Source organism: Phasianus colchicus, chromosome 7 (assembly GCF_987193195.1).
Source record: "Phasianus colchicus chromosome 7, bPhaCol1.hap1.1, whole genome shotgun sequence".
Taxonomy (NCBI): Eukaryota; Metazoa; Chordata; class Aves; order Galliformes; family Phasianidae; genus Phasianus; species Phasianus colchicus.
This window is the reverse complement of record NC_143442.1, coordinates 30,845,362-30,872,951: the sequence shown is the minus strand read 5'-3', so window position 1 is coordinate 30,872,951 and position 27,590 is coordinate 30,845,362. Positions and strand designations below refer to the sequence as shown.

Genomic DNA, 27,590 nt, shown 5'->3' with positions numbered 1-27,590 from the left:
AGTAGGCACAGTGGTGATGGGCTGATGGTTGGATTAGATGATCTTAGTCTTTTCCAACCTTAATGGTTCTATGATCCTTAGACACTTAACGTTACTTAGAAAAACAATCTTATCTGGATAGAGCAAATGCTGCATACTTCGATAACTGAGAAAGAGTACTGGATCATGAAAGGCAGAACGGGGAAGGTAACTGATAAGTTTACCTTCTAACAGAGTACTGAAGACAAATAAAAAATGAGAAGCTTTTTTTTTTTTTTTGCACAAACTTTCTTGTGCGTTTATGTCATTACAACTCAGAAATTTGTTTTGAATTTTGTTTTCCAGATGGCTGCCTATTTTGGCTATTCAGTGGCTGCCACAGATATCAATGGGGACGAGTAAGTGGGCTGCTTCTTTTCCCCCCTCCCACCCAATGTGTTTCTGGAAAAACAAAACAACAAAAAAGCATTTATTAAATTAAAAAAAAACCAACACACCTATAATATGCATTTTTGTCTTGTTTAACTTGTTTAACTGTATCTATACAGCAGACGTTTTCACTAGACTTCAATATTTTATCAAGTGGAGATTTGTTTTTTATATTCTTACAAAAATGCATATGCATTCACATGCTTTAAATGCATTAAATTATTTATTTGTTATATGGCTTTCTTTGCCATAAATATTAGCCTTCTGTTGCAATTCAAAGATAGAAAACTTTCATGTTAACACTGGCTTGAGTGCTGAATTATTCCTGCTAATGGATACGTGAGAGAATGAAACTGGATTTTCATGCTGTTTCTAAAAGAACCTTATCCCTCTTTGGTCTAGTTACACAGATTTATTTATTGGAGCCCCACTTTTTATGGATCGAGGTTCTGATGGGAAACTTCAAGAGGTCGGCCAAGTTTCCATTTGTCTTCAAAGAGCCTCTGGAGGGTTTCAGATCGCAAAGCTGAATGGTTTTGAGATATTTGCAAGATTTGGCAGTGCTATTGCACCCCTGGGTGATCTAGACCAGGATGGATTTAATGGTAGGACATAATTTTTTCACAAGAATTTTAAGTTCATAGATTAAATCTAGACGACACGAAGTTTGGATTCTGCGAGCAAACATTAAGTGTTCTAACCATGAGTGAATGTTGGACACTAAGGTCTAGACTCCTTTCGATGCTTGTATGCTACTCCCAAGAATGCTAATAGGAGTTACATGTATGCATCGAGCAGAGACTATACCATTTAAACTACAGCATGGATTATTTTAGTTGTTATGCTGGTAGTGTATTTCGTTCTAGGTGATAAGTGCAGTAGATATTTTGGTTAAATATCTTAGTCTCCACTGTAATTTGTTTGGACATCCTCAATACAGTTTACCTGTTCCCATTGCTTAAAGCCGATCTTTCTCTCCAGAAACACAAAGATGACTGGAGAATTTGTTTCCAAGAGTTGGTTAAAAATATTTTAATAGAAAAGATTTTCCTGACAAAAGTCTAGATTTTAAAATACATATATATTTAAATTGATAAGTCTGCTGAAAATGTTTTGTGACAACTACAGCCAACTGTACCAAGAGCTGGGTTTCCTGAACAAGTATTTGGACAGAAACTCTGATGCGACCAAAAGTGTGGAATCCCAAGCCTTTGGCCAGTGCTTCTTGTAACTTTCACTTGGGAATGGACAACAAACAAACAGCCAATGGTTATATAATTTTGGCTCAGAGGCTTTCAGAATCCTAGGTGAACACGTTTCACAAATAAATATTTATTTTAGCATTTTACTTAGCAATTTACATAATTAACTTAGCCATTATTGGATAAAAATCTGATTTTAGGCCAACTGTGAGCATGCTAACTTTAGAATTGTTTTGCAATGTGCCAGTTCGGTACCATATGTACGGTAGCTCAAAATACTTTATGCCATTTAATATGATAAAGTTAATACTTAAATTTTTTTAGTCATTGGAAGTATACAGAATTAGTGCAAGGATGCAACCTGCATCATTTGCACCTATTCATGGAAGACATTGGAAAAGTTACAGCTGAGAGCCAAAAACCTGTTCACTTGATTAGATGATCCAGACAGTGCTTTCATTCCATCATATTTCAGTCTGAAATACATATAGGTGAGAAAATCGTAGCAAAAATCTTCCTTGTTGTAAGTGTAATTATTATGCCATTATTAGATCTGCTTTACTTATTTATTGTTCTGTTCTATTTTGGGAGTGCTAATTAAAATGCTTTTCATCACAGTATGGTTAAAGATTGAAATTTCTATTGTTTGTGTAAAGTTTGTAAAGATGAGTTTCAAAATACAAAACGGTAAAGTATTTGTTCTCTTATGAAACATTTTCAAAATTAAGAGAAGATGGGGAATCATTTAATTATTCTCTGTATCTTGTTAAGTATTTAAACACTTGAATGTTAAGCAAGACTTTGAACCTACTGGGGAAACATTTACTTCAGATCACCAGTATACTTCTAAAGCTGCTTTTAGAGGTATTATTTCTTATGGAATCTGATTAGCATTTTATTTATTACTGTTTATTGTTAAATGTTAAGTGCTCACAAATATATTAAACTAAAGAGAGAATGTAATTGACGTAACTGAATATTCTCCATAAAATAAATGGCCAAGCCCTGATCACAGTAGATTGGAATTCAATATTTAACATTTGTTTAGGCTGATTTCAGTCTTCCACAACTATTAAAATACCACACCCTTTGGAGGAGCATGAGCATGTTAATGAAATAGACAAATCGTTCCACTTTTTTGATTTGTCTCCAGCAGTGACTAATTTTGGGTGTTAAATAAGCTCAAAACTATCCCAAATCCATATGATCCATCTGTGAGTTAGTGAAGTGCGTAAGTATTTGCAGAACTGTTCCTTTTACTCTCCACATCCAAATAAAAGTTTGATATGTTCTTGCTAAGTTTCTAGGATATCCGAGCATACAATTAAAAAATGATTTTTTTAAAGACTTGTTACATTTTGTTCCTATTGACATAGATCAAAAGTACAAGATCAGAAATTATAAATCAACGTCAGCACAAATGTTAGAGAGATTAAAGATTGTTCTTTTGGTTTACAGATATTGCAGTAGCTGCACCATATGGTGGAGAGGACAAGAGAGGACTTGTCTACATCTACAATGGAAGAGCAACTGGTTTGAATGCAGTCCCATCTCAAATTCTTGAGGGGCAATGGGCTGCTCGTACTATGCCACCCAGCTTTGGGTACTCGCTGAAAGGAGCCACAGACGTGGACAAAAATGGATATCCAGGTCCTTGGCTCTAAATGTTACTTTAGATTAATAGCAGCCCTACCTCTAAGTAGCAGCCTATTTAAAAAAAAAAAAAATAATTATAATGTCTATTATTTCCCTTTTCTCTCCTTTTTTCTTAGACTTGATTGTTGGAGCTTTTGGTGTTGACACAGCTGTTTTGTATAGGTATGTATTACTCTATGCTTTTACAAAAGTAAATAAGAAGGAAAGCTCACTGGCATTTGTTAGTTACAAAACAAAGCAAGAGTAGGGAAGTCTGAAATTCTGCCACTCTGTCTTCCAGACTACTGGAAATAAGAGGAGGAAAAGGTTATACTGCTGTTTTTACTGGAGAAATTAGCAATCTGCAGTTTATTATTTATCCTTTGCAATGTATCTGTTGTTATGAGACAATTCAAAACTGTCTCTAACGCTTTCTGTCTGACAGTCTTCTGGATTCCAATACAGAGGTTGCTGCTAGCTATTATGCTGTGCAGTCCCAATATTCTCATCAAGACTTGCTCATTTGAGGAAAATACCACGTTTGTCTGTGTTGAAAATAGGAAGGACTTTTCCTTAACACAGTTGTCCATGTCACAATTCTGATGGTAGTAAAAGAGTACAGAAAAGCTTTCTCGTTTTCCTTAATCAACTCCAAGATTACTTGTTATTCTTGTAGTTCTGCTAATTACTTTTGAAGTGTGTATTTTGCAGTTTAGTGGGAAAGGCATTGTCTACCATGGTGGTGAATGCTATTCAAATGGATGTCTTTTTTATAGGGCCAGACCAGTTATCAGAGTGAATGCTGCCCTGGAAGTTAATCCAACCATTCTAAACCCGGAAAACAAAGCCTGTTCACTGTCCGATGTAAAAGTTTCATGGTAAGTAGGATATCCTTATTTTCCTTGGAAAAGAAGAAACTTTTCAATTTTTTATTTTCATAAACCTCAAGTTTTGAAAGGATTCATGAAGTCCAAACAGGCAGTTTAAAAAAAAAAAAAAAAAAAGAATCACAGGTTTTTCTTAAAGAACAGGCAATACAAAGTAAGAACTCTCTGACAACAGTGGAGTGAGAAACATGCCTTCAGTAGATTCTACACTGGCTACTAATATAAATCCTCTCTGCAGAGATTGTGAATTGTATGGAGAAGAGTAAGATCTTTCCAACATCATAATGGATTACAGAGCCTATGGAAGAAACTTCGAAAATGGTCTGCTGTGTAGACTGGTTTTGGTTCAGCTGTAGTATCTTGCTCCTATATTACTATCCGAACCAACTTTTTCTTTCTAGTGCTAACTTCCTTTTAAATTCAGAACGTCAGTTCCTTTAAGATTTTAGGATAAAGAAATCACCTTGTTTTTCAGGAATAAACACTATGCTTCACAGGTAACTATTCCTATGTGAAGCAAAACTCACAGAATTGCAGGGGTTGGTAGGAACCTCTGGAGATCATCACATCCAACCCCTCTGCTAAAGCAGGTTCCCCAGAGTAGGTAGCACAAGAAAGCATCCAGGCATGTTCTGAGTGCCTTCAGAGAAGGGAGGCTCTGCAGCCTCTCTGGACAGCCTGATCCAGTACTTCCATCAGCCCCAAAATAAAGAAGTTCTTCCTCACGTTCGTATGGAACTCGTATGGAACTGTGTCAGCTAGTGCCCATTGCCACTTGTCCTAACGCTGCACACCACCAAAAAGAGCCTGGACTCATCCATTTACACTCACCCTGCAGACATTTGTAAGCATTGAGATCTGCCTCACCCTTTTCTTCTCCAGCCTGAACAGCCCCAGGTCTCTCAGCTTTTCCTCGTGAGGGAGATGCTCCAGACCCTTAATCACCTTTGTGGCCTTCTGCTGGACTCTCTCTAGAAGATCCCTGTCTTTCTTGAACCAGGGAGCACAGAGCTGGACACAGTACTTTAAATGTGGCCACACCAGGACACAATAAAGGGAGAGGATCACTTCCTTTGACTTGCTGGCCATGCACCTTTTGATGCACCCCAAAGCTTTGCATTGCTTTCTTTGCTGTCTGTTTCATTAATAGGTTGCAAGTTTTTTTCCACTAGTAGAAATCAGGGCTTGGGATTGAGTTAAAGTCTCACAACAGAAGACCTCTGAACTGAGAAAAACAGTAAGGAGTTTTAGAAGAAAATGAGATGGGGAAAATGTGTGAAATTAATCCTTTCTTTTCTTCCAAAACAGCTTCAAAGTAAAATTCTGCTTGAAAGCAGATGGCAAAGGAAAGCTCCCTAATTCACTCAGTAAGTTTTAGAAATTTTTTGTCTTTTTTTATCCTATTCCCAGACACAAGTACTAGTTGTAACTCTTTTTCATTCCTGAAACAAATGATAACTATTTATAACACAATTTTGCCAGTTCAGTAGCTACAAATCTACAAAATCTTCATAGGGTTTGGTGTTGGTTTTTTCTTCTTTTTGAACTTCAGTCAGTTGAAATCAGTGTGGTTTTCAGAGTGATTGGGACTTGAAGCATGTGTCACCATTTTGTGGAATTAGTCTTGAGAAATTCTTTGTATTTTATGGAACATATATGAAATCTTACTTAGAAGAGAGTTTTAAACAAGAACATCCAAGCACATGCATAGTTAGGCCTTAAGAATATAGACAAGACACAAAGCACTTCTCATATTTTTGCTGAAATCCTCAGGTTCTGATTGATATCACTGATTTTCTGATCAGATTTTCTAGATCAGAATCAGAAAAAGACTGCTTCAAACAGGTTTTAAAGTTTTCCTTGAGATTGTACAATACAGCGGATGGCATGCTTAGCCAAGTTGTGACAAGCAATTATAAATGCTTTTCCTTATTTGCTGTATGACGTGCATAAAGGAGGTATGATTTGGGAGGATTCATAAAAATTGCTGTTAATATAAAATATTTCATCATCTGTATTGAATACTGGAAGTAGCAAGTTAGCAACACAGTTCAATTATATAAATATTATGTACAAAGCTGCTTTACTATTTACTGGCTGGAAAAGTGTTCTTCTTGCAGTTCCAAAGCACTTATGAATTTATCATTGCTCAAACAGTAATACAGTTACTGTTTTGAAACAATGAGCGGAGTTCGATTTTTGGATAATCGTGGCACTTCTTAGTTATTGTACTGAGAATGATGTAATAACAGATTTTATATTTAAATAAATGGAAGTTTTACAACTTCCAGGTATTAAACATTAATTATTGTATTTATAGCATTATATATTATTTAAAAGGTGAAATCAGCTTTTAAACTCACTTCTGATGCAAATCTGCTTTGTGTTTAACTGGATAAAATATCCCTAATCCAAATGCTTTGTATTGGACAGATTTCCAAGTGGAGCTGCTGTTGGATAAACTGAAGCAAAAAGGAGCTATTAGGAGAGCTCTCTTTCTCCACAGCAAACAGCCTAGCCACTCCAAGAACATGACTATTACAAAGGGAGGCAAAATGAATTGTGAAGAACTTGATGCTTTTCTGAGGGTGAGCATCTATTTATGTTCTAGGGAAATCATTATTGGAGAACCTTCATGCCTAACGGATGAACCTAGAACTATTAAACTGGTCCATCTTTCCTGGGTTAATGTTGCTGCTGGAGGATGAAGAGGATTAGTGTTTTGATTAAGATCCTGGTCACTAAATGGACTGGAAATTCAATTCAAACTCTTTAATGCACTTTATGGACAAGTCACCTAGACATAAAATTAGTTATAATTCACAGGAAACTTGAAAGTCAATAAGAAGAGGTTGTGCTTCTACTTGGGAGGTAAGAGAAATAAAGACAAATACAAATTTTCAACCACAAAATGAAAATCAGCAAATACATGTCTGACCCAAGAGAAGAAACTCTGGCTGGTAAAACATTCTCATATGGAAGCTAACAATTACAATCTATATGAGATGACTTCAAATGGAACACAAAAGTAGTTGAAAACTGTCAGGAAAAGTTATTAACAGGTTTCTGTCTGGAGAAGATAGCTTCTGAAGTAAGGTCGTGTAATGAACTCAACAATGATTAGAAATGAATAGTACGAAAACCAATGACTCCATTGTAAATGAATATTTTCAGGAAGTCTGAAGATGACCATCTATGAGGGATTTTAGAAACATACAGATTTTTTTTGTTATAGGAAGGAGTAGAACTGTTCAGGCTCAAAGACTCCTCGCTGCTTAAGTTCTATGACTTAATCCTTCTGAATGCTATTCTTTTATATTTGTAAATCATACTTGCTAAAACCAAAAATTGTATATATTGAAAGTTTACAGTGCAGGTTCTTTAAGAAGAGGTTTTTTAGTTGGAAAGAGCTCAGGTATTGGAATGCTGTTTTGGCCTCCTAGTTCCTACTGCAAGTTAATCAATAAATAAAAATACTGCTCTATGTTGCTGTTGGGATGGCTAACTAGAACTAGGTTTTGTTTATTTATGTGTTCTAATTAGAATTCAATTTTTTTTATTTCCTTAGGATGAATCTGAATTTAGAGACAAATTAACTCCCATTACAATTTTTATGGAATATCGTCTTGATTACAAAACAGCTGCAGATGCAACAGGATTGCATCCTATCCTCAACCAATTCACTCCTGCTAATATGAGCAGACAGGTAGATTTCTATGTTCTGTCATCACAGATTTTGTAAGAATGTATTTTCAGCTTTCAAAATGTATGTTCATCTTAGCACTTATCAAAAATCATGATACAAAAACATGTATCTAGGCCCTAGCCTTTGAGTTATGGAAGTTTAGATTGGACTTGCATGTTTTTTTTCCTATGTGTCTTTTTTTCCTTATCTCTGTGACATATTTCTTTTTCTTTAAAATATTTTGATCCTTAGCACTGGATTTCTTGTTCATCTGTGCAGTGTAACGTTTTTCTGGAGAAAATAAGATAATGACAGTACTGAAGATGTTACCCTTAGAGGACTGGAGTGTTTTTTCCATTCCTCATGCTGCGCTGCTTTATGTATTTCATCCATTTATCTTTACAGATCTCACAACAGTTTTTGTTTCTGCTCTTCTGTATACAGTTTCTACTCTTGTTTGTAAATAGGAAAGTTTTAACTTGTTTGCAAAAACTCAAGATAAATAGATTCGAAGTAAGGAAAGAGGATGAAGTCATGTAGGCACTAGTCCTGGAGCTGAAAAGTGTGGCAGGTTCTCTGATTCACTGGTAAAAAAAAAAATAATAATAATAATAATAATAATTGGAAATGTACGTTATGCACAAATTATTAAATCAATATGCTTTTGATTTTTGCATAGGCACACATACTGCTGGATTGTGGTGAGGATAATATCTGCAAACCAAAGCTGGAGGTTTCAGTAAGAAGGTAATTATATGACAAAAATGCCATATGAAAAGAGAACATGACTATTTGAATTCTAAACCTGAATTCTGGACTTCAAGAGTTTTGTAATACCTCTATTAAAATAATCTCTTGAAATAAGTAGGAAATAAGAAGGACCTGTTTGTTGCTGGGAAAATCTTTTTTTTTTTTTCTGCTTTGTAACTGAATGTCACTAGCATGTAACACAAGGAGAGTAATGCACCCTCTCTAGTACCACTGAACACAGCATTTTATTTCCATGTTAGCTGACCAGATATAATGGTAGTGTTAGTTGTAGTTACAACAGTGTTCCATCATTTAATACTAGACAGGAACATAAAAATGTGAACAGGCATGTTTTTCTTTAGCATGGGTGGGTAAAGCTTCTTTTGCTCTTTGTTAGTGTTGGCAGTATCTTTTATATATTCAGGAAAAAAAGAACAAGCTCTCAATTGCAATTCTTTTCCTGAGGCTGAGCTTCTTCTGCTTGGTAGGCTTGAAAGCAATTCTGAATACACTACCTCTACTCATAACTGTTAACTCTCTTTATGTCATATCTATAGTGTTTGCACATGTAGGTAGCACAGCTGATGGGTATGCTCATTCATGCAAATGTTTCAGAAACCTTTTACATTAGGGCAGCTATATTTAGCTTAACTTTTGGTTGGTAACATGAAAATACTAGAAATACTTGTTTGTTTTTTAAAAATATTCTATTTCTATTTGGAAAAGACATATTAGAGAGGTGTGGCTGTATTCTGTAGTTGAGCCTTCTTTCCATTAACTTCTGTTATTAATGTGTGCTGCTACTTCTGTAAAGTAGGCATGTAACTCAAATGTGCACAGGGATTTAGTTGGTAATAATTGTTTACTCTGTTAAAAAGAAAGTGTTGGGCTATGTAATTTATTTATATATTTATTATTTTACCCTTGCTTTATTTCAGTGATCAGAAGAAGATCTACATTGGTGATGACAATCCCTTAACGCTGACTGTCACTGCAGAGAATCAAGGGGAAGGAGCCTATGAAGCAGAACTCTTTGTCATTGTTCCACCTCAAGCAGATTTCATTGGTGTTGTTCGAAATAATGAGGTAAAATTGTGAATATTGTTCTTCTTTCAGTAATTGTTGCTATTAAAGCCTGCAGGAGAGAGTCCATCAGTGATACTGTTTAAGGTAAAGTCTTAAAGCAAAGCTCCAAAGTAATGCTCTGAGATTCTTCCAAGCCCTGTGTTTATGTGACACCTTGGCGAATGTTTCTAGTTTGAGTCTGCTGGTAGTAGCAAAGGAAAATCTGTGTGATGGGGTCTGACACGCAGATTGTGTCTGCTATCAGTCTTTATATAAATGGTAGCCATTCCGATTTAAATATATCCAAAATCTGTTAGCTCCTTTAACACCTCTTGTTGAGTAAGCTAGTGAGTATTCACGTTATTTTGCCTTTCAATCTGTATTTTCTGCTGAGAGTTTTAACACTTCCTTGATTGCCAAAGTTTATTCACATAGGTTATAAAGAATTAAGTGGAAAAATGCTTTAGATCACTGAAATAATCACTTGTGTCCAACTTAAGAGTACTGAATTTCTCCTTTGATAACCTTGGAAAGAGCATCTGTCTCACTTCAGTAACATTTGTCTCCTTGCAAACTTGAATATTCAGATTTCATTGAATTTATAGTGCTTGATTATGTTACGATGGAGAAATCGTGTTAAAATTAATGCAGCATATCTAGCACTCTTCTCTGGCCTGTTAAAGAGATGTCAAGATGTAGAGAATGATGTTCCTTAATCTTTTTTATTTTACTGCAGGCTTTAGCAAGACTGTCATGTGCATTTAAAACTGAGAATCAAACTCGCATGGTGGTTTGTGACCTGGGAAATCCCATGAAAGCAGGAACTAAGGTGAGGTTTGGTCCAACAGGTGTTTAGCAGTTCAGGCAGGAGGGCAGCTGGTGCTTTTCTTAATCACACATAGTGTTTGAACAGGATGTTTACTGACAGGAGGTTCAGATGAAATCTAGCTGACATCTAGCTACCCACGTTTGGTTAGTTCAATGGAAATTGGTTTCAATTTCTCAAGTAAATTAAAGTCTTAAAGGAGTGTTTGTGTTTTTGAGTTTTACAATGCAACTCAAAATATGTAGTTCAGTGAACAGAGGAATTAATGCATTTTGGTCCCTAATGTCTCTTGTGAGTCTAGATTTATTGAATACTAATTTTTTTGGTACGTAGTAAACAACTAGCTTATAATACACCTTTCTCTTAGTTATGGAAAATGCATATTGCTTTTGTCTACTTCTATCAAGTCTGAGACAGTATTTTGTCTAGCTGAGAACTCTGCACTTCAATCAAATGTAGCCAAAACTGCAGGAATTCAAAAACAATTAGTGGTACCTGGCAGATATTAAGATATTATGACTTAAGAGGTCTAGTTTTCTGAGTTACAATTATAAACACTTTGACAGTGTTTTCTTCCAAGAAGCATCTTGTACAGATGAACAAATGCTATTTCCGAAGTATCTCAGGGTACGCCAACCTGAACTGCGCAAGTATCAAAGCAACTGCTACGTACTGACCTTGTGAACTGTGAATTTTCAGCTGTGCCCTGTTCTTCAGACCACAGCAATTTTTGTAACACATATGGATACTCAGTTACCATTACAGCTGAAGCAAGGTGAACATGATATGCACCACGTATTTCTGTTTTACAGCATTGGTGGATCGACAGAAATCTATAGAGAGAGAAGTATGTTTACTGCTGTGATGAACTGGACAAATTTTATTTGCCAGTTCTGTATTGTGTTCTCTTTATGATCCCATGCTCAAGCAATTTCACTGTAACATAATAGTGCTAAGAAACTTTTACTTTGTATTTTATTTTACTTCCATTGAGCCATGGTTTTCTTTTTTCTAAAGCTATTAGCTGGCCTGCGTTTCAGTGTGCACCAGCAATCTGAAATGGATACCTCTGTCAAGTTTGACTTGCAAATACGAAGGTATGGAAATCTGTGAATATGCATTTTGCCTGGTAGATAATGTGCTGAGTATACAGATCATGAACTGAGCAGTTATGGTTTCATGCTGAGACATGCTTGGTAATATTTTTAAAAATTACACTTTGTTCTATGAATGAAGGTTTTTAAAATATAGGAAAGATAGTGTTCTATCTGAATGTAGCTTCTTTTGCTTACAACTTCTACACAGGCCATGGCACAATTTGCTGTTTTAATATTGCTGTTTTAATAATTTGAATTGTTTCAAGACAAACTGCATTTTTTGTACTTTCTGTAATCTCCTGACTCTACCGCACTGTCACAGTATAATTTTTGTCTTTGAGTTTCTAGACCTGTTTTAAGAGTAGTGTTTGAATGCCTGACTGCTTCTGATCTAAAACCAGAATTTCAAATTTTATGTATTTAAAGGATGAGAGATGTAAGTCTTTTTGAAAAGGCAATGCACGTAGTGGTCTAAGCAGATGCAATATGCAGTGAAACATTTTATGTGCTATACAGAAGCCAGTGTAAAAGAGTCTAAAAATTAAATGTATTTAAAGTATTTAGTGGTTTTGTTAATCGTAAGATATGCACAGCACTTGAATATGTGATAAATATAAATATGAATTTATATTGGCTGATAATATTCAATATTTGGAGATGTGATCAGTGGGTATCTTCAGTTTTCTATTGCTTAACCAACCACACAAATGTAGTAGTATTTGTTTTTCCCTATAGTGGAGCAGACCCTTTTTTTTATTCCCCTCTCAATTAAGGGTTTCATGTTTTCAGATACAGTAAATATCATATATACATCAGATATATCAGATACAGTAAATATCTCATATACATTCATTTTTCAACTACAGGAGTTAAGTAGCTTTAAGCCTGGAATTCTGTTTTAATGATACAGTGGTTTGCCATACCGATCAAAGTTTGTGGCAGCATTAAACATCTCTTTGATCTCACATTGCTGTTAATTCAATTTTCTCCCCCTTTTCCAGCAGATTGTAAGTTGTGACAGTAAAATGTGACTCCATTTGTTTGCTTAAAGCAGTTTTGTTTGGGGCATGTCTTCACCCTTAGACTACCAGCAGTCACTAGCTATCTTTCCCTGGCAGAGTAAAAGTCAGTAAAGAATCTCTGTGAGATTGCTCAAGTCCTGCTCCTCCTCTGTGGAAGAAAAGAAAGTTCCTGTCACGTTTTCCACCTTTTATGAAAGCAATTTCCTTAACCTCCAACTACCACTCATTGTCATCCCTCCATACCTAGCCATGAGATCTTATTTCCACTACACATTCCCACATCCAACTCTAAAGTATTAATTAAAGAACTTTTGAGAAAAGTGGCAAATTTAATATCACAAAATTGTAAAACAATACACGTAAGAAGATGTTGTAGAAGAGAAATATCAACTTAGCTTTTTGAAACTCATGTCTGTGAGTACACCAGACTGGATGAATTCCCCTCGTCAGAAGACACAAGACTATGGTTTTCAGTTTTATGGTACACATTTTCAGAGTGGAGTGCTTTGAAGCTAAATGGCTCTTTAGAGGTCAGGTGCTATCACTAAGTTGTTTCCTCCTCCTTTCTCCAAAACCTGAATTTTTTTCATCAGGTTACCCTAGTCAGCATCCTGGGACTCAAGGGCATACTTCACTATTTAACCTGACAATGGTGTGATTTATTTTTTTTTTTAATACATTGTCTCTTTCAATCTTAATGTCATTCTACAAATACTATTCCCTTCTCTTCCCTTGGTCCTGGCTTTGGAAGAACACTGCATAGTGGAAAAGTGTTAGTAGCTTGGATATAATCTTGCTGCTGGCTATCTACCATGCCACTTCAGGGTCTATCTGGTTGTCTGCCCTTTTAGTTTAATGTATCTGCTCTTCTACAGTGACTCAGGGGTCATATTCTGATGTTACATCCAATCACTTCAAGTTTTTTTTCATTTGTATATGTTTTTAATACTTAGTTTATTTCACTTAACAAATTCACTTTAATTTTCTTTGCAGTTCCAATCTGTTTGACAATCTAAGTCCTGTAGCATTCTATCAGGTTGATCTTGCCATTTCAGCAGCTGTTGAAATTAGAGGGTAAGAGTTGATACTATTTTAATACTCTTCTTTTTTTTTTTTTTTTTTTTTCCCCCTTCAAGTGAGCATTATGTATTTGTTTCTTTATAATTCAATAATCTTTCTTTCAGGTCTATCTGTGTTATTTTTCATGAAATCATAAGGAGTTTTTAATCATAAAGAACATATCATTCTCCAGCCACAATTTGGAACTTGCCAATCTTAAATAATTCTGACAAATCACAAAGCTAATTCAAAAAAATGATTGTTATGCTTCTGTTATTTCTGGGAGGCAGGGGGTGGGCTGGAGGGAAAACACCCCTCATCTTCATAGTCGTGCACATTTCTCTAGATTGCTTTCTTCCTCCATAAACCTTTTCTAAAGTTCAAAATCTTTTTAAAGATAAACTTGCAGTGGCTTCACCATCTTCAATATTAAGCATAGTATTAATATTATCAAGACTCCACTTAACATTCATTGCTTCTACTTATCAAACATATACTCCATAGCTAAAAGCTATAAAATCCTCTTGCTTAGTTACTTAACTCAGATTCCTGACTGACATTATTTGATTTCTATTACACTCATTTTCTGATCTTAATTTATGAGTATTTGGTAGAAATGCAATGTAGTTTTTAAACATAAAGGCTGAATAAATTGCAGATTGTATTTTAGGCAGGTTGATTTTTTTGAGATGTTCTAGAGAACTGCATTTTATGTTTCATAATTGATTATAACTAATTGTTTGCTCCACTGTTTAGCGTGTCATCTCCTGATCACATATTCCTTCCTATTGCAAATTGGCAGCCCAAGGAGAATCCAGAAACGGAAGATGATATAGGGCCTCTAGTTCAGCATATCTATGAGGTATGCAGTTACTACTAATTTCAATTATATAGTTCTGTGATAAAGGAGAATAAAGAAATCTTCAGTGTAGCTTTCTGCTGAAGTAGATGATCTTTTTTTTTTTTTTCTTCTGTAGAAACAAAGACTTAATTATGCTGGGTTAATAAGTAGTACCTGCAAGAAGGTTTGGAATGCCTGCAATTACTGTAACAGAAGTGGCCAAATACAAGAGAATAATTTTTTATAATAACTTCATTACACATTTTATTGTCTGTGAGATTTTTCTAGCCCTTTGAAATCTAGATAAAATATTTGAAGTACTTTGAACTCAGAAGATAACTCATAGCTGTAAATTATTTAGTATTCTCATTAGTATTCCATCTGTTCTGAACCATTATTGTAAAAGTCTTGAACAATTTTGAGTATTTAAAACTTCCTTAAAAGAATGATCACAGCTCAAATCTCTTTTGTTTAATTAAACAAAATTGAGAGAGCTGTGTGAATATGAAAAGTGAAAGTTCTCAAACTTATAAGAGACCATTTATCTAAAGAAACTTAGGGGTGTATGTTATCTGTGCTCAGAGTATCTTGGCTGAGACATGTACAGAGGCTGTGATTCATGATGACACTACAAAAACTACATTGCTTCAAGGCAAAAAAATTAATGCTAAAAAGCTTTCCTTGGAAGTTTTTTTCCCCATCGTATTACAGAAATAATTTCAATTTCTGACTGCTGCACGACTGTAGCTCAGTTACCATTTTTAGGTAAAGTTGTTGATGTTATTGCTTTAAGTTGCTGGGGGTAGCAACCTTCATGTCATTGTCATTTGTGTCTGAAATATAAACTAACCACTGTGTGTATGTGTGTGTATATATGTTTATATATGTATAATATATGTACTCTATGTATTATATATAAACTATATGTGTTTTACATATATATATGGATTTTTTTACATCTGCAATTTTTATTTTCATAATCAGCTGAGAAACAATGGCCCAAGTGCTTTCAGCAAGGTGATGATGACTCTGCAGTGGCCTTACAAATACAAAAACTATACACTGTTGTATATTGTTCAGTATGACATTGACGGTCCCATGAACTGCACTTCTGATATGGAGATCAATCCATTGAAAATTAAGGTATATGGTACTTTCCTCTTTGTTTGAGTGAAATGAAATATGTTCGCTTATTTGGAAAAACGCTAAAAAGACCTGAATCAAAATATCTAACACACTGAGTTGAGTGTTCTGCTATTGCTGAGGAGCAAGAACACAGTGTTTAATGGTACTTGTTAATGTACATGGCATAATGTACATGAAGTAAAAATAAAGGGTAGATAACAGATCGCCAAACTGAAGATAAGTTTGTGTCAGACTTCCTTTTTGCTTTTTTTTTTTTTGAAAGCTTTACTATCTGACTTCTAAGTCCAAAGCAATTGAACTATGTTGAATGTAGCTTAAAAATTATTCCAAGTAATTCAGGGCTACTGATGTAAATTTTCAAGGTTTTCTTTCTTGTCAGAATTGCTTTAGTTTTAATGTTAGTAGCTTTTCTGTTGCTTAGCCACTTGGTCAAAAGATGTGTTTCGCTGGAGAAAATAATATTTACTTAAGCCCTTTTGAAACTAGTAGCTTGTAAAGAACAGAACAGAGAAGAAACTCCTTTTTCCCAGGTTGGAATAAACTTATTCTACATTTTTTCAGGTCTCTGTTGTATGTCTGTGTACACACGGACAGTGATAAGGTACATCAATACCATACTAGTGCTGTTTTTTCAGAACTAAGAACTCTGAAATGATGAGGAAAAATACTTAACAGAATATTACAAAATCAGATTTTTATTGCCATCTAAGTATTTTTATGTTCATTGTGCACTTGAAAATGTTTTGAATTGAAGAATTAAGTTATTCAAGACTTTTTGTTAAATCTTAGTAGAAATTTAGCAGTGGTCTAGAAATGGCATGAGTAATGCTTTAACAACAGCTATAGCTGAAAGCAGGTTCTGAAGTAATGCAAAGCTTCACTAAGGCAGAAAGAGGAGGAAAACTGATAAGTTCTATTATTTTCTTGAACTTTTAACTGAACTTTCAAGTTGTTGATTATCTAAAGGTAGGAATTATTGTTTGGGCTTTCTTGGTTTCTCCAGATTTCTGCTTCTAAAGAGGATGAAAAGAATGAAACGTTTAGCAGGGAAGATAATCGCAATCATCGTATCAGTCGGAGAGATTTAACTGCCATTGAAGGAGATGTGCAGACCTTGGTAAGCTTTGGACACTGATATATCCATAGTATGTTGGTTTATAATGGAGAGATGAAAGCTCTGTGTGACAAAGCCTTGTTTCAGAAAACATGCTAGAGTTCATTCTGTCTTTTAAAGGATAACAGACAAAGAGTCATTCTCTGGAGCTCTGTGATGGGTTTTGTTTGTTCTTATTTTTCCCCCATGTGTACATTATTCCCACTGTAGCCATCCAAAGATGTGTGTGGCTGCAGATTTGTGCTGTAATAATTTTTATGCCTTCAAAAACAGGACTCCAGACATCCAGTGCCATACTGGATGTCTACTGTATTGTGCTATTTCTTGAATTTGATAATCAGTAGTTCATAGGAGGAAAACAGGCAATGCAGGTAAAACAGAAGCAGATGAGTGCTGTACTCATTGTCTTCGCTACGAGGAGTAGCTTGCAGTTTAGGTGAGTCAAACAAGATTCAAGAGCCAAGTGTAGTTTTACTAGTTGCAGTTACTTAGACCTGAGTTTTCCTAGTGAAACAAATGTGGAGGGTGGTAATGTAAATTGATCAGAGATGCCCTTCAGCCTGCAGAAATAAATCTTAAATCTACTGACAGAAGTTTCAGCTTTGGGATCCAAAACAGTAGAACTGGCTTCAGTAGCATTTTTCTGAATGTGAACTTATTGAACACTGTCAGTAGTCATTTAAAATTGGTCTTCATTTAATGTACTTAAATAGCTAATGGTGCATTGCCTAGAAAATAGAATGAGTACCTATATAAATAATGTTGTTGACAAATATTGAAATGTTTTCATCTTTCTTATATCATTCCTATTTCTCATGCACAGGGCTGTGGAAATGCTGATTGTTTAAAGATAGTCTGCCAAGTTGGCCACCTGGAGAGGGGAAAGAGTGCAATACTGTATTTAAAATCACGACTTTGGACCCAAACTTTCATGAATGTAAGTAACAGCGTGTCCCCGCTTCTGGAACACAGGACGTGATTTTTATATACATACACAATACTAATTTTGTTTTTCTTGTGTAGAAAGAAAATCAGAATCACTCCTATTCCCTTAAATCATCTGCTTCGTTCAATGTTATAGAGTTCCCTTATAAGAACCTTTCTTTTGAAGATATTCACAATTCTACAGTGGTAAGTAATTTACATCTATCCCGAGTTAACAAAAATAATTATTTTGTGAATGATACAAAAAATGATTGTTCAATAGCTGTTTGTGGCTTGGTTTAATTCTAATTGTATCAAATACTTAATTCATACGTTAATTTCAGTTACATAATTTGAGAATAATGGGAACGTTTTTTGCTAAAAATTAGAGTTAACGCTATTTGTAGCTTTAAACAATTAACTGAAAAATGAAAAGGAAGTGATGGTGAAGAGTTCTAAGTGTTCTTATTAACAGCAATTTTGCTACAGAAATATTTGATTTTGAAAACTGAGCTTTTCTGTAGTAGCACTTACAAGTGTGAATATTGGGCCTTGATGATATTATAATGTGTGAAACTGAAGACCATCTGTGCCCTAGAGAGGGCTAAAGAGAAAGGAGACAAGGTGCAAACAGGAAGAAAGATATGGGTCACTCCATTTGGCTGCCAGAATAAGTTTTTGGTTGGCATTATAGTGTAAAGGAGCTGAAAAAGGACTTCAGCTTATTTTGAGTATAATTCTCAATGACTATTATTAATTGCTTTTTAGCTCCTAGAACTTCTGGAGTTGAATCCCCCCCCTGCCAAGGAATTCTAAGGAATTTTACCTTTTTAGGGGAAAAAAAGAAAAGCAGTGATTTTTTTCTCTAATTTTCAAAACATTTCCAAAACCGTGCAGTTGTGTTCTATAATGCTTGGTGATTCTCAGTACACGTTGCCATGGTATCACTGACTGAAGGGGGAAAAAAAAAAACACAACTCCTGAAAATCCTATTAAATTTGGGTCATTGAAGCCTTTTTGTCACTATTCTATGGCTGCTTACTCACACTGGAGTGAAAAGTTAATTTGTGCTGGATTAAGATTATTTTAATTACAATAGAAACCAGAAAAGCAGTACTTAAAATGTATGAGTGAATTCACAACTCAACCGCTGTGCAAAATGTGTTTTTATTGTGTTTTTCTATTAGGTTACTACAAATATTACATGGGGCATTCAACCACAGCCTATGCCTGTGCCAGTGTGGGTTATAATTTTAGCTGTCCTAGCAGGATTATTGCTCTTGGCTGTTCTAGTGCTCGTTATGTACAGGGTAAGTACAGTATTGTTTACTGAGGGGTTGATTTCAGTACCAGTGCTGTATTACTTGAAATAGTAGCAGCAGCTTACAGAAATAACTTGTTCTCCTAGTGACCTGAATGTGTTAACTTTTTAGTTAGCCATAAAACTTCCTCGCTTTGTCAGGAAGAAGTTCAATAATAAAAAGAGAACGTCTGTGATTGTGCTGAAATAATCAGTTTAATGTCTGCATCTGGTACTTATTGGCCTTAGAGGTCAAACAATCAAGTGAAAGTGAGTGGCAGGAAAGAAGAATCAATAACTGATAAGATAAAATCTGTTCAAGATGCAGAAAGAAAAAGATCTGTGTATATCTGAAAATCACACGGTTCAATTTCTCTATTTTCTGAATTACAGATGGGCTTTTTCAAACGTGTGAGACCGCCTCAAGAAGAACAAGAAAGAGAACAGCTGCAACCACATGAGAATGGGGAAGGAACATCAGAAGCTTAAGCAGAGTTTTATCTGTAAGACATTCTAAAACCTTAAAATGCCTACATCTTAGTTACAAATACAGGTTTTCCCCCTAAGGAAAAAAACACTCATGACTGCAAGGATGATGGTGTCAGAAGATATCAGCACATATGTAATAAGAGCAATATATTTAAATCCTCCTTTTTGTATTAATCAAGTCCATACATGTGATTAACATGTCTGCACTGATTTGCGTGTGAAAACTGTTAAGTAAAATATAGTGCTATAAGTTCTGCTTATTGGGATGCAGGAGACATGTTTTTAACAGACCGACTTTATATGAACGACTACACAGACTCCTTTTATTAGGCTGAAGTTAACAGCTTCCATAGATACTTGAAAGATTACATGTTGTTTCAATAGCTACTTATTTTTGTACACTACAGTTTCTTTCCCAGCTCTTGAAAGCTAGTTGCACAAAAATGACCACGGCTCATTTTACAAAATTTAACAATATTCCTTGATTCATTAACTCTGCTGGGGATTTTCCTCTTGCTCAAAAGATAAGAGAGAGATTATTCAGTGGAATCCCAGATGTGATGCCTGTTGTGCACTCTCATCTGCTCTCCTGTCTAGTCATTTGTCTTGAGCTTTCCCTCTAGATGCTACAGATACTGTTCTCCAGGCCCGAAGCCCCTTACGAAAGGGGTTGAGCCTACACCATGGGAGGGGGTAGAGGGCTGGAGATGATGTACTTTCTATATGGGACCTAACAAAAGTATTCAGGGCAAGATCCAAAGACTGTGCTATGTATTTCTATGCAGCAAGATCCACATGTCCCACACTGTCTTGGCAGCATGGTGCCTTTTAGGAATGACCAGGAACAAGATTTTGGACCATGGCTGCCCACAGACACATCTGATGAGAAAACCTTTCTCCAAAGATGAAACCTCCACAGGGTTTGGAGTCTGAGCCTGTATATTACTTGGGCTGGATTACAGTTTCTGGCAAAGCAATGGAGGTTGGTTACCTGAGTGACAGTTCACACGATGCGCCCTGGAGAAGATGTTAATAATTCTCACATTCCATAGTTGACTGCATCCAAGTGTGGGATAATAGTGAAAACAGGGATGATTTAAACTACGCTATGTGCCAGCCAAATGTATCTAGATTACATCAGTACATTAGCCTCACTTTCACCTTTCACCTACCCTAAGAGAGTAGTGAGATTGCCAAATGAAGCAGAGTATAGCAGGCAAAGTGAAAGTGTTTTAAAAGAGAAGGTTGAGTTGGCTTGTTCCAATTAATTCATTCATTGTACATTTGATTGCACAAAAGATATTTAATTATGTTCAATACATTTCATTGCCAGAAGAGAGACTATTTCATATCACTGCTTGTTTATACACATACAATAATGTGAGTGGGTTAAAGCCACTGGTTTTTGTTATTCTTAGCTTAATTCTCTCATTATTGGTCCGGTAAAGTGAAGCCTCATGTACTTACAAGAGCACGTAAAAAGCCTGTATGCATTTTAGTAAGTAAGTGCAAATCAAACAGGTATTTGGCTCGCATATGTAGCTGTGTTTGCAAAAATCTTAGGGTGAACATACTTATACAAGGCATCTTTGTACCAGTTTGAGATTTGTTTATTCTCTATTCTGAAAGAGAATTCAGCCAAATACAGAAAGAAACATTCCTTCTCTAATTATACTGATGTGATTTCAGTGTTTAAAAAAACAAAACCAAAACTGTTAGAGGGACAAAAACTCATTTTGTAATTTGTGGTTTTCATTCACATCTGCATCTCTACCATAAATGCTGCCATGCCCAGTGAGCCCAGAATTACCTTAAATGAACTATTCCATTCGATTCTCATTTTTGCCTCCTTTCTGAGGTATAAAATCCACAAATAGCTTTCATTGTTAAGTCAATTTTTGTGAGTATTTTTACTCACTAGACCATGAAGGCATTTCAGTTAAGGGAGGCAGCAAAAAGGCTGTGAGGGCCAGTTGGTATATCACATCTTGACTTATATGTTATCCATGTACATGTTTATGTTTTAAACAAGTTGCTTAGATCTAATTAGTTTATTTGAGAGAATATAGGGCAAAATTCTGTTTTTACTGAATTTTTCAGGTCTTTATTGTGACCAAGGTCATTCTTTTGCATTTGCTTCTAGTAATGTTACTAGTAATATAGTAAGGAATTGGGAGTCAGGCTTTGATCCTGGCCTCAAAATGTGACTTCCATAAAACACAACTATAGTTACTTACACAGGCTTCTATTTCTCACACCTCGTCAATTAATTATCTGTGTGCAAGAAGATTGTTTTTCCCAGTCTTAAACTTAGTAGGTTAAGAGGTTTAAGGGACTGCCAGACAGATCAATAGCTCTAATTCTTGCGTGTTTCTTCCTTACATGTACATATCAGGTTGACTTGAAATTATTTAGATACTTGCATGTCTAGGCACTATAAGGAGATAAAACAAACAAACAAACAACACAACAAAACATGGTCAAGATCTTTTCAGTGGAAAGGTTTTTGTAGTCCTGTTAATGTCAATGCTAACTTAATTTTACTGTGGCAACTGGAAAATCATTTTGCTGTTCTTCAAGAAAAAGAAAAATTCTTGCTGCTTCAAGATAAAGAGGTACATTTTGTTGGTACATGTACTGTAGCTATGGAAAGTTTCTTCCATTTACTTAAGTTACATAAAAGATTTATTTAAGTGATTTTCTTATTTTCTGACGTTCCATTTGAGAATAAATGCAAATAGTTACTTCTCCCACATCCATTAATTTCCAATATGATAAATATGGTTAAAGAAAGAAAAGTAACATACATAAGAGGAGCAGACAGGCAACGTCAATAGATAAAACATCCCAAATTCATTTTCAAGTGACATTATTCTTTCAGGAGGGTTCTGAACAGACCACTTTTCTGAAGAGACGTACAGGCAGTTTTTGATTTTGCATTTTAAATTTGGTAGTACAGTTAAAGAAAATACATAAGCACTTGTGTCACTATACATTTTATAGTGGCGTACAGGCATTAATGTATTCTTATAGCACATATTTTAGAGAGATGTTAAAACTTTAAATAAACTTTAAAAATGTATTTTGGAATGAAATGAATGTCCTTGAGTCAAAACTAATGCAAATAAGATGCATACTGCATTAAAAAAAGCCAACAAAAATACAGTATCAGATAATTGTTTTAGTCTTCTTTTGAGAGAGTTACATTTCAGAAGTATGAATTTTATGTATATAATATCAGCAATTAAATAACTCTTTAGCCAATGGAAACATTATCAAGTGCTATATCTTCTATAATGAAATATTAAATTCTTTAATTGCTCCAGTTTACAATTATTGCAGCATCTCATGATGCATAATAGAAGGTGATTTACATTTAAAAATGCATATTGTTTGGTATAATACCTGACAATATTTAGAAAATGTAAAGAGGAGAATGTAACTGAAAGGTTATTTCTTCCAAGAAACACTACCAAATTGAGATAGCTTTTGTTTAAGTATGACTGCAAAGTCAGACACTTATTAACATAAATTGAAATATTTGAGAGATGTTGACAAGGGTTACTACCAAGTTTATCATTTTACTTGTCCCACTGTTCTAAATTCTGATTGACATATGGATCTTAGATTCATATAATGCTTATGAAACTCTTAAGAAAGTTTATTAAACATGTACTTTCTTAAAAAAAAAAAAAAAAAAAAACAACAAAAAAAAAAACCACATTTATTCCAAGCAAAGGCTTCAATGTTTTTATGTTTCTAAATTTGTGTCCATGGTTAAATAGTTATTTAGCTAAACTCCGATGAGTATTTAAAGAATATTTTAGCAGTAATCAGCATGTTCTTGGTCCTTCAAAGGACTCACGTTGCAGTTCAATTTTCTGCAACACTGAGCTCTGCTGATGGTTATCCATAGGTCCTGAAGTATTTACCCCATACCATCCCATTGTCAGCAATGGAGCAACATTACACTGGTGAAAATTCAGTTTTTTTCCTTTGGTCTATGTCGAGGCCTAGTCCAATGAAATGACAGAAAACTTGAAAGGCAACTGCAGTGTATGTCAATTATACTCTTTACGTTCAATGTTGTTGACAGTTAATGAGGAAGACAAAGGAGTTTATGAAATGAAAATGGAAGTCCAGTATAAAAAGTAGCTGGCAGACTACAGATGAGCATTATGGTAAAGACAGAGTTTTTTTGTTTGCTTACTTGAGTGATGGGACAAACCCGTAAGTAGTGGCAGTGGCCTTCTATTACAAGCAAATGGCACGCATTGGAGCGTGATTCCATGCTGAGCTCTACTGATTCTCACAGATGGGAGTGGGATCTGAGCTCTCTGGTACAGAATCTCTAGCTTCTCATTCCCAAGTGCAATACAACACGATCAGAACTAGTTCACTGCCAAGATGTCTGGTTTTGTTTGTCTAGGAAGGGATGTAGCATTTGTTGACTTACGGTGGTCAATATTTTTAAGAACTTTAACAAAACTAGTGTGATGTAATGACATGATAAATGAATGGTGTAGAAAGATGTTGATCCACCCACATTGGGTGAAACAAGATGTATATTCTAAACTGTATCCATTACTAAATGTTGAATTATTGAGAATTGGTACAATATTCTTTAAGTCCACTCTTGAAAACATGACCAGGGACTGTACAATAATGGGTTTGAGTCTGTAGTGCTACTGCTGTTTCATAGATCGTTGGTCTTTTTTTTTTTCCATTGTGTAAAAGTTTTAAATAATAACCCAAGGAACTTAGCATTACACGCAGTGACCTCTCCAGATATGCTTCATTAAGATTGAATAACTTGACCTTTTGGCTTTTGTAAAGTAAATGAAGAACTGATGTAGCATTTCAAAATCTTCAAAAACATCTTCAAAAGATGTTTTCAGGTTTAGGTGGCCCTTTCTAGTCCAGGAAGGCAACTGCTATTTGCTATGATATAAATATGTTGAAAATGTAAGGTTGTATTTCTTGGTAATAGAATTTTTGCATTGATTTTTTGCTCGTGCATTAAATCATTATAGCATTGTTTGCACAGGCAGAAAATTAACATACTAATGAGACTGCTGCGTTTTGGGTTTCTTAGTTATGTAGTAAATATTTGTAATGAATGGGAATATTTTCAGTAACTATGAACTTGTTTCCAAGGTCTTCGGTACATTTAAAGAGAGCAATATACATTTGAAGTCACCTTATTTTTATTAAATTATAAACCTTGCAAAAAAAAAACGTGGGTATTATAGCACAGTAATTTTGTACTGATATCAAAAATAGCTATTAAGCTATGGTTTACTTTTCAATGCATTCTTTTCATCTAAATTGAAAATTGATTCAATTAGGTTGTATTTTTCTATACGTGTATTCAATTTTGAAATATTGTTGGATAACCTGTTTGGAAAAAAATGTATTTTGAGTTGATTTTGATGTTAAGAATTTTGGAATAAAATACCTCTTAACTAACATGGCTTCCTTCATTTTTCTTTCCTAGATTATTTTAAATATATATATATATATATATATCTAATTTACCTTAAAGTATTTCATAGTATATATTTACAACCATCTTTACATACTAACCATGAGAAGGTCATATTTACATAACTTCTACATTTTCAGCTAGAACGGTGTAGATTAATCTCAAGTCAAAAGAATTCAGAACCACAAGCAAAAATGAGGATCTGGTCAGAAAGAATCCTCTCGTCACAAAAAAACCTCCAACTTTCTTACAGAAATTTCTGCGTACCAAAAGTAACTCAGATTTTGTAGCTGTTGCATCATTGTAGAAAATGTTTCGCTCTTTGTTCAGGAAAAGTCTCAGAAGTCTTGTTTTTGGTTGTTGTGTCTCTTAGCCTAACTTTATTTTAGGATTACGGTCTAAATAACAATCATCCCTGTGAATAAATACCTTATGTCGTGATAAAGGTATACACTTATTTTCCATTGATTGCACTTTTTATTTTTTTTTTAAGAACTAAATGTTGGCATTTAGTGAATCTTTGAGGAAAAACTGGAAAAACTCCAAAACTGAGTTACCTGGATTGTTAGTAGAAATTTGTTGGCCTAAAGACAATGACAAAAAAGGACACTGAAATAATGAAATACTGGTAGTTACGTTTTAACAGCATTCTGTGCCTTTTACAATAGCTACAGTTAAAGCATGTACAAAACATTATTACAGCAATCAAAACATGCTTCTGAGTGTTCTATCAGTACAAGGTGCAACCAATGCAGGCCTAGTTTTGGATAGCTTCAGTTAGTTATCAGCACAGATAGATATACAGATCATATATATCTGCTATACAGATTGCCATATCTGTATTGCAGTTCCAAAACAATGCATGATTAAGAAATTAATGACAAGAGCTGTACTGGTACAGCAACATGGGAACAGTGTTTTTTCAATGTTTTTCCATCTTATGCCATGATCACCTCAAAGAAAATGATGGTCCATGTCTTGAGGTTATTTACATCAATAGAACTCTACCATCTCCAACTCCGTTATACTGCTTCACATGCTTTGGGCTTCTAAGTTGTTGCTATATTAATAAATATAAGCATACATAAATGCATTTTAAAATTACATGTTCAAGTAATTAAAGAATGTGGTGATAACTGAGACTTTTTTTGGTGTATTTGTATAAACCTCTCACAAAGAGATAGGATTACTGCTGTCAGAAGGCCATAGACATACACACAAGGTATTTCAGAAACAATCTTTTATTGCATCTTTCAGATAAACCTTCTGCACATTGGGTGCTGAGCCATTACCTCCTTTCACAGGCGTGTAGGACTTGCCAAGACCAACCTCATAGGGCTCAAATGTGTAACACATTTGTAAAACACATAAATATAAGAAGCTAAAAATACATACCTTGTCTTTACTACTTCACATGCAGACCATGCCTGCTTTTTACTTCTATCAGATATCTGCATTTACATTTTGTGTTCCTTTGTACAGACTTTACAATCTCTTGACAAAATATTACCAGATGCCATGTTACATCCCTTCAATGGTTAATGATGTGCAGATATCTTGATATCTACTCACATTTTGAAAAGTATGAGGCTAACTTTTGGAGACTGCAGAAGTTTCTGCAGGACATATTACCTCAAATAAATACTGAGGAAGGTGAAATAAATTATTTACTATCAAATATCAATGTTCTTTAAAAAGAAAATTTGGCTAAGAAACTGTAAACCTGATTGTGATTTTTCTTATTTTCTGAATTCATGTTGTTTGTACTTCCTAGGGTGTACAAGTGCCTTTTCAGAAGTTTATCTAAATGCAGTACCAGCACCAAATTTCCACAGAATACTTCCTTTCGTGAACTGTTTGCAATAATATCTTCTCTTACCGTGCGCTTAATGGATTTATTTCAGAACTTCACCAAGATTAATTATGCATATTCACACCATCAACATTAATTTAAAATGTTGCAGTTGCAAATGAGTTAAACCATTCATCTCCAACTAAACTTGGTCTATCTTTTCTTTTTCTAAGAGCCCTAATATTTAGAAGTGAACATCTCCTTGATCCATGCCCACCCAATACCACACACCCTTCATCAGATATCAATTAACACAGGAAACAAATTGCTTACAGCATTTAGTTAGCTTTCTGTGGATCCCTTTCCTCTCTCTGAACATACAATGGCACAGAAGCAGGCCCCTTTTCTTTGCCCAGATAAAAGGTTGAATAGGAAACTAGTTAAGAGGATGTTACCTGGACACACGGGCACAGAGCAAGCAAGAATCTCTCCTCTTTGTGAGCTGCTAGAGAGCTCCAAACCTGGAAATGATGATTGCATTCTGTGCCCTTTTACTTAGTTCAAATAAAGATTCCTTCAGAAGAAATACTATCCACAGCATGTATTTTTTGGTGTTAATGAAGAAGAGGGAGACCCAATGTATTCAAACTATTGTAAAGAAAAGTAGTGGATCTTACCTGTTGAGGCAGCTGGAAGTTTCCCATCGCAGCACAGTTTGTCCATAAGGCAGATGGATGAATTCATATTTTTCAGCAAACTCAGCAACTGTAACAAAATTGTATTTTCAGTGACAGCCCCAAATCTCTGTGAAGTCATTGCTAATGCCAATTAAACAACCATGTTGTACTGTACAGAATGACATG

At 34.9% G+C, this 27,590-nt stretch overlaps 2 protein-coding genes across 8 annotated transcripts in view; one reads left to right on the top strand and one right to left on the bottom strand.

Moving 5' to 3' along the window:
- Window positions 1–21,915, top strand: part of ITGAV (integrin subunit alpha V) — a 44,076-nt gene extending 22,161 nt beyond the window's left edge. The window contains exons 11-31 of one of the 2 annotated variants that reach the window (XM_031604394.2): window positions 325–377; window positions 811–1,013; window positions 3,069–3,260; window positions 3,383–3,428; window positions 4,022–4,123; window positions 5,441–5,499; window positions 6,566–6,720; window positions 7,701–7,838; window positions 8,497–8,564; window positions 9,506–9,653; window positions 10,369–10,461; window positions 11,476–11,555; window positions 13,571–13,651; window positions 14,393–14,498; window positions 15,462–15,620; window positions 16,627–16,740; window positions 17,561–17,674; window positions 17,761–17,868; window positions 18,849–18,971; window positions 19,355–19,464; window positions 20,236–21,915. In XM_031604394.2, the coding sequence (XP_031460254.1) occupies window positions 325–377; window positions 811–1,013; window positions 3,069–3,260; window positions 3,383–3,428; window positions 4,022–4,123; window positions 5,441–5,499; window positions 6,566–6,720; window positions 7,701–7,838; window positions 8,497–8,564; window positions 9,506–9,653; window positions 10,369–10,461; window positions 11,476–11,555; window positions 13,571–13,651; window positions 14,393–14,498; window positions 15,462–15,620; window positions 16,627–16,740; window positions 17,561–17,674; window positions 17,761–17,868; window positions 18,849–18,971; window positions 19,355–19,450 (2,238 nt within the window). In that variant the 3' untranslated portion in view covers window positions 19,451–19,464; window positions 20,236–21,915. Of the gene's footprint in view, window positions 1–324; window positions 378–810; window positions 1,014–3,068; window positions 3,261–3,382; window positions 3,429–4,021; window positions 4,124–5,440; window positions 5,500–6,565; window positions 6,721–7,700; window positions 7,839–8,496; window positions 8,565–9,505; window positions 9,654–10,368; window positions 10,462–11,475; window positions 11,556–13,570; window positions 13,652–14,392; window positions 14,499–15,461; window positions 15,621–16,626; window positions 16,741–17,560; window positions 17,675–17,760; window positions 17,869–18,848; window positions 18,972–19,354 lie in introns of both variants that reach the window. The other variant, XM_031604393.2, reaches the window with a different exon arrangement.
- The window catches only part of LOC149917301 (uncharacterized), a 59,452-nt gene that overhangs the window by 30,597 nt on the left and 1,265 nt on the right, over window positions 1–27,590 (bottom strand). For all 6 annotated transcript variants that reach the window (XR_016468400.1, XR_016468401.1, XR_016468398.1 and 3 more), the window contains exon 2: window positions 27,405–27,492. The gene's annotated coding sequence lies outside the window, so the exon portion shown is untranslated. The remainder of the gene's footprint in view (window positions 1–27,404; window positions 27,493–27,590) is intronic.